This window comes from Protopterus annectens, chromosome 3.part1 (assembly GCF_019279795.1).
Source record: "Protopterus annectens isolate FY-2018-M chromosome 3.part1, PAN1.0, whole genome shotgun sequence".
Taxonomy (NCBI): Eukaryota; Metazoa; Chordata; order Ceratodontiformes; family Protopteridae; genus Protopterus; species Protopterus annectens.
In genome coordinates, this window is record NC_056732.1 from 1,822,826,167 (window position 1) to 1,822,833,634 (window position 7,468).

Consider the following 7,468-nt stretch of genomic DNA (forward strand, 5'->3'; position numbering starts at 1 on the left):
CCATTAAGTAAACAGCTTAACTGATTAATGGCAAGGCAGAATAGCAACGGTGACAGAGAGTCCCCCTGGAATATCCCCCTTTGAATTTTTATCCCTGGGATAATAATCTGTCCTTTATCATGGCTTAATTGCAAAGTGGTCTGCCATTGTTTCATGGTTACTGTAATGTAGTCAATCAGTGAAGGGTGTATCTTACACATTTTAAGCACTCTTTTATCCATTAATATGGGATACTATCAAATGGTTTTTATAGTCAATCCATGCAATACTTAAATTCTTCCCCTTTTTACAGTTCTCCACTATAACTTTATTTAACAACAAATGATCTTTTGTTTCATATGACTTTCTTTTATTGCCCTCTTGTTCTACTGCCATAATTGAATTTTCTTCTAAATGACTATAAACTCTGTCGGCACCAATTCCTGTGTATAGTTTATACATCATCAGAAGAAATTATTTGTTTAGAATTTTTAGTGTAGCTTGCAGGTTCACTCTTAAGTAAGAGCATTGTTTTTCCCATTGTTAACCAGTGCGGTATCTGTTCAGGGTGCGCATATAAATAGTGCTTACTCATGGCTAAATCCTTGTGCAAAGATGTTAATACTTTTAACCAGAAGTTAGGTACTGCATCTGGGCCTGGGGTTTTCCAGTTAGAAGCTTTTCTTAACTTTATTTCAATCTCTCTAGTTGTTATTTCATCCCATTTCATATCCTGTACCTTTAAACTTCTTATTCTTTCTTTTAATTCTTCTATCCATTTAGTATCTTTGTTATGTTCCACAGGATCTTCACAGATACGTCTCCAAAAATGTATCTATTTCTTCTTTTTTTTGACAGTCTTTCAATTCCTTTTACCTTATTTCCCAATTCTCTATATACTTTTTTTGGATCAATAATAAATTGCTTATTTTGTACTTTTCCTTTATATTTATCTGTGTATCTTCTAAGTCTTTCCACCTGTGCTGATATTTTTAGTTGTGCTCAGAATGGATATGCTGATGTTGCCTCAAGCGACTGTTCTGTGTAAATTCCTTGCCACATGTAGGACATTTATAAGGTTTCTTTGCCATATGGATGCTCTGATGCCTTAACATAGAATTCTTACATATAAACCTATTGTCACAGATGGTGCATTTAAAGGGTTTCTGCTCACTGTGGATAAATTGATGCTGCTGCATGTTACCTTTCCGTGTAAAACCCCTGCCACATGTGGTACAATTAAAGCGTTTCTCCCCAGTATGGATGTTTTGATGCTTTACCATATCACTCTTCTGAATAAACCTCTTATCACATGTAGTGCACTTATAGGGCCTCTGCCCACTGTGGATAAATTGATGTTGCTGCATGTTACCTTTCTGTGTGAAACCCTTGCCACATGTGGTACATTTAAAGGGTTTTTTCCCAGTATGGATGGTTTGATGCGTTACCATAGAACTCTTCTGTGCAAACCTCTTTTCACACATAGTGCACTTATAGGGTTGGTCTCCAGTGTGGATGCTCTGATGCATTACCATAGTACTCTTTGATACAAAATTCCTGTCACATATGGTGCATTTATGCAGTTTGTGCTCAGAATGGACATACTGATGTTGCCTCATGTGACCCTTCTGTGTAAATTCCTTGCCACATGTAGGGCATTTATAAGGTTTCTTCAGCATATGGATGCTCTGATGCCTTAACATACAGTTCTTATACATAAACCTCTTGTCACAGATGGTGCATTTAAAGGGTTTCTCCCCAGTATGGATCTTTTGATGCGTTACCACAGAACTCTTCTGTACAAACTTCTTATCACACATAGTGCACTTATAGGGCTGCTGTCCAGTGTGGATGCTCTGATGTATTACCATAGTACTCTTCGATACAAAACTCCTGTCACATATGGTGCATTTATGCAGTTTGTGCTCAGAATGGACATACTGATGTTGCCTCATACTATCCTTCTGTGTAAATTCCTTGTCACATGTAGGGCATTTATAAGGTTTCTTTGCCATATGGATGCTCTGATGCCTTAAAATAGAATACTTATATATAAACCTCTTGTCACAGATGGTGCATTGAAAGTGTTTCTCCCCAGTATGGATGTTTTGATGTCTTACCATAGAACTCTTCTGTGTAAACCTCTTATCGCACATAGTACACTTATAGGGTTGCTGTCCAGTGTGGACGCTCTCATGCATTTCCATAGTTCTCTTTGATGCAAAACTCTTGTCACAGATGGTGCATTTATATGGTTGGTGCTCAGAATTAACATACTGATGCTGCCTCATGCTATTCTTATGTCTAAATTCCTTGCCACATGTAGGGCATTTATAAGGTTTCTTCAGCATATGGAGTCTCTGATGCCTTAACATAGAATTCTTATATATAAACCTCTTGTCACAGATGGTGCATTTAAAGGGTTTCTGCTCACTGTGGATAAATTGATGCTGTTGCATGTTACCTTTCCGTGTAAAACCCCTGCCACATGTGGTACAATTAAAGCGTTTCTCCCGAGTATGGATGTTTTGATGCTTTACCATATCACTCTTCTGTGCAAACCTCTTATTGCACATTGTGCACTTATAGGGTTGCTGTCCAGTGTGGATGCTATGATGCATTACTTTTTTGTCTTCATTGTTGACATACTGATGGTTTACCAAATCTGCCTTCTTTGTGAAACATGTGGCACGTATGTGAGGGTCACCTTTTCTCTCATTAACAAGTGCAATGCATTTATTTAGCTTTTTGCTGCTGAAAATAGGTTCATCTGTTTCCAACACATTCTTTTGATCCCCCCCCCCTATGATTCAAAAAGCAACTATGAAGGGTTAATGTGTTGCTGGAATTAACCCATTTGATTGGATTTTCCTCTTTAGTTTTCAGATGCATTTCAGGTTCAGTTTTCTGTACAAACCCATCAGTACTTTCCACACAGTTATGGTACTGGTTTTTGGTTTGCACCAGATCATATCTTGGACTAAACACCTTATCCGGCAAAGCTTTGGGACTTCCAGCTCCACATGATGGCAGCTGACTCTGAATTTCACTGAAATCTGCATTCCTGTGGACTTAAAGAAACATGCATTAGTTAGAATATAATGGTTCGCAATGAGGGCTTACTTTCTAACTTATATTGTTACATTCTGCATTATACGATGGACAAACCTTTCTTACTTTTTTAATTTTAGTGAAAAATGAACTGCTGCTATATACACTTTCATTAGCAAGTGTCACCAAGAAAGGGAAAGTATAGCAATGTTAGCATATTAACTACAATAGCAGATGTTTGGAGTACAAAGATTACTGTGTCAATAAAATTTGTAATGAGCAGGAAAAATATGTCACGGACAGACTCTGACTACAAAGCCTGACTTTCACAGCTTTAGACATCATCGTTGGGAGAAGGATTCCTTCCCAATTAATTCTGTGGACATCAGCAGGATGGATGGAACAAATAAGAAAAGAGCTTATGCCATCTTTAGTTCTTTTTTTAGGATGACTGAGGAGGTCACCAACAAGTGCACCCTCAGCACCTTCTTATGAGGTTAAACATGAGTCATTCCCACAGGAGAAAGTACACATGTATAGTAGAGACTCTCATATCAGTCTTCTAATCGTGGTAGGAATATTGAATATGCAGGGAGATATGCAGAATGGAGCCGTCACTGCAGTGACAATCCTTATAGGTTCATAGCCATCACTGCAATGACTATCCTTATACTACATTTATATGCAGGATGGAGCCATCACTGCAGTGATGATCTTTATACTACATTTATATCCAGGATGGAACCATCACTGCAGTGATGATCTTTATACTACATTTATATGCAGGATGGAGCCATCACGGCAGTGACAATCCTTATACTACATTTATATGCAGAATGGAGCCATCACTGCAATGACAATCCTTATACTACATTTATATGCAGAAGGGAGCCGTCACTGCAGTGATGATCTTTATACTACATTTATATGCAGGATGGAGCCATCACTGCAGTGATGATTCTTATACTACATTTATATGCAGGATGGAGCAGTCACTACAGTAAAGATCCTTATATTACATTTATATGCAGGATGGAGCCGTCACTGCAGTGACAATCCTTATACTACATTTATATTCAAGATGGAGCCATCACTGCAGTGACGATCCTTATACTGCATTTATATGCAGGATGGAGCCGTCACTGCAGTGACAATCCTTATACAACATTTATATGCAGGATGGAGCCGTCACTGCAGTGACAATCCTTATACAACATTTATATGCAGGATGGAGCCGTCACTGCAGTGACAATCCTTATACAACATTTATATGCAGGATGGAGCCATCACTGCAGTGACGATCCTTATATTACATTTATATTCAGGATGGAGCCGTCACTGCAGTGACGATCCTTATATTACATTTATATGCAGGATGGAGCCGTCACTGCAGTGACGATCCTTATATTACATTTATATGCAGGATGGAGCCGTCACTGCAGTGACGATCCTTATACTACATTTATATGCAGGATGGAGCCATCACTGCAGTGACAATCCTTATACTACATTTATATGCAGGATGCAGCCATCACTGCAGTGATGATTCTTACACTACATTTATACGCAGGATGGAGCCGTCACTGCAGTGAAGATCTTTATACTATATTTACTGTTACGGTGAGTATGCTCGCACGTCTCTACTACGTGTAATGTAACGAACACTGATGTATCATCATTCACCAAGAATAGCAGAGTACTAAGGGATTATAGAATCTGGCCATGACCTAAGAATACAGGAGTAAATTGCAGCAGCAAACCATGCTCTGTTCCTGGAGACAACATCCATTGTATAACGCCTACAGAAAGGAAGAAAGTTGTCCAATTAACTGACTCACAAATTCTCTAAATATAAATACACCCTAATAAATCTGTGTTAGCATCCACTCCATTTTTACCATTATGGAGTGGGAATTAATCTGCCCCCATAACAGGGCCAGTGCTAGCAATTTGGGGACTCTCATCAGACTTCAGCTTGGAGTGCCACAACATCCCTCTCCAACAAGGACAATACACATGACAATGACATACATTCAGGCATTACCTGTGCATGACACATTCATCACTTTAAATATATGACAAGTGTGAACACAACCTTATGAATCATGAATGAGACACTGACTGACATTTACCTACAATGTTGTTACATTGATGTGGTAACGGGGTGCGTCACAAAATAGCCAGCATCAGAGAGCAACTCAAACTGTAACAATAATCACAGTTATAGTCAAGTATACCACAAATCTCAGCCATGGCAACAAATTATAGCATTGTTAAATATGCCAGTTCAGACCCAGACCCAGACAGATAGCACTTAGAAACCCATTTTAATATCATGCATGAAACTTAGCCTATCATTTTGAAATGTGTTTTTTATGCAGCTTAGTATGTCCACATACCCTATGTAGTTCAGTGTTGACAATAGACAGTCCTTAAAGAAAAGAGTTCCTATAAGACACTTGTGGAGGCTTCTAAGAATCTTAATATTCTTAATGTTCAAAATAATATTATAGAGGCTTCTCCGAATTCTAGATATTTATTTTATATAAGAAGCATGTCTAGTAATAAAGTAAACATCGGCTTGTCTTTTCTAATAAATAACAGGTACTAGAAATCTCTCCTATTATGATGTTTATTACCCATAATTCTCTTACATGTGTTATTAAGAAGTTCTAACTCCTAGCCTCTACCTAATACGTAATTTCTCATTTCTATAGCTGCCTACGGAAGTCATCCTCACCCAAGCAGGTTTTATGCACTATTAGAAATTCACCATAAAGCAAAAAATAAATTGTGAAGGGGGCACTATAGTCAAAGAAAAAACTATTGGGTAGTGCAGCCCTCGTATACATATTCACTGTGATTCTGTCGTATTTTGTATCTAGTTGCAAATTCAAACATTCTATTTAACAATTATATATCATTTAAGTGATTGAGACTAAATCTATTCATACCAAAGGTAGAAAGGTCACAAAGACAAACCATTCAGAAATAAAATGCAAGTCCCAGGGGTTTGGATGTTGGTTGGGATATTTTGCAGGCATCCTAATCCTTACGAACATCAGTCTCACATCAAAAGGTTCTTCAGTTTGATTCTTGGCTGGGGTGCCTTCTGTGTGGAGTCTGCATGTCTTCCCTGTATTTGTGTTGGTTTCCTCTGGGTGCTCCGGTTTCTTCCCACATTCAAAAGACATGCATTTGGAGCATTTCTCCCCGGGCCTCCACTGAAAGTAGGCTGTGTCCCAGTCAGACATTCCTGGTAAACAAATGTTAAATAACTAAATAAGTAAACATGGTTATGTTTACAGCTAGTGGGGTTTGGCTTCAATGGCCTAAATGTACCCATAAAGACTTTTACAGGCATTTAAAAACCAATTAGCTGAAACACTGGTGTGCCCTTAAGGGATAATTTGCATAAATCCCATGGGACATCACTACAGAAGGAATAAGATGTTACACAGTGAAGACTCAAAGCTTGGTTGGGTCCTTCTTGCAATTTGTTATCATCAGGTAATAGGAAATTATTAGGCCAATGGCCACAGAGCATTTTTAACCATAGCTGTTAATGCCCCAATGTTCCCATTTATCAATGCCCATGGACTAGAATGACTTTGGTATATGCCTGTGCCTTAGGGCATTTACAAGCTGCCCCTGCCCATATGGGCACACGTGACAAGGCAGGGGTGAATTTGCAGTTTTTCATCCACAGGTCCAAACTGCACGTGAATAAGCTTAGGGAACAGCTCTGCTTCAAATGAAGCCACCAGAGAAGGGGTAATCTTTAAGATGAATATCTATTCACATTCAAAACGGGAAAAAAATATTCAAACATCATCTTAGCACTGTTGTCAAAAATAAATCATCAGTACAATGTCAATGAAAACATTCTCCATTTAACAACTGTCTTCATATATTAAAATATGGATCCATGTCAGAAGACTGACTTTTCTGAAAGTCGAACTTCATATGCTCAAGACCATATGACTGACTTTATGAAAACTAGAACAAAGCAAGACAACAATAATTTTATTTTATTTTATTTTTATTTATTTTACATTTGTTAACCGGGCTAGTCTAGCTGGATGTATGTCCATTTTCAGTAGAGGCCCGGGGAGAAAAGCTCCACAGATACTAAATTACAAGGAGACAAATTATAAAATAAATTCAGTACAAAAAGAATATACATTTAGTAACATGAAAAACAAAATACCTAAGGAACACACACAAAATATAGTTGTTCAATAGAAGCATTACAAAACGTCAAGAATCTAGGCCCTTAGCCCCTTGCATAGTATATATACCAACTCTGAGATGACACTACAGAGGAGAAAATTGTAAATTCCCCTATCTACACTGTCCCATGATCTCCATACAAAAGCTTTGATGTTTTGGAAAGTTGATCATATGGTATTGACCATATGAAGTTTGACTTTCTGAA

At 38.0% G+C, this 7,468-nt stretch overlaps 1 protein-coding gene across 1 annotated transcript in view; it reads right to left on the bottom strand.

The window, feature by feature from the left end:
- Positions 1 to 903: 903 nt before the first annotated feature.
- LOC122797888 (zinc finger protein 271-like) overlaps positions 904 to 7,468 on the bottom strand; it is a 181,818-nt gene continuing 175,253 nt past the window's right edge. Inside the window, exons 7-8 of the mRNA XM_044066406.1 lie at positions 2,907 to 3,050; positions 904 to 2,782 (exon numbers count right to left, since the gene is read on the bottom strand). Of these exons, the coding sequence (XP_043922341.1) occupies positions 972 to 2,782; positions 2,907 to 3,050 (1,955 nt within the window). The 3' untranslated portion in view covers positions 904 to 971. The remainder of the gene's footprint in view (positions 2,783 to 2,906; positions 3,051 to 7,468) is intronic.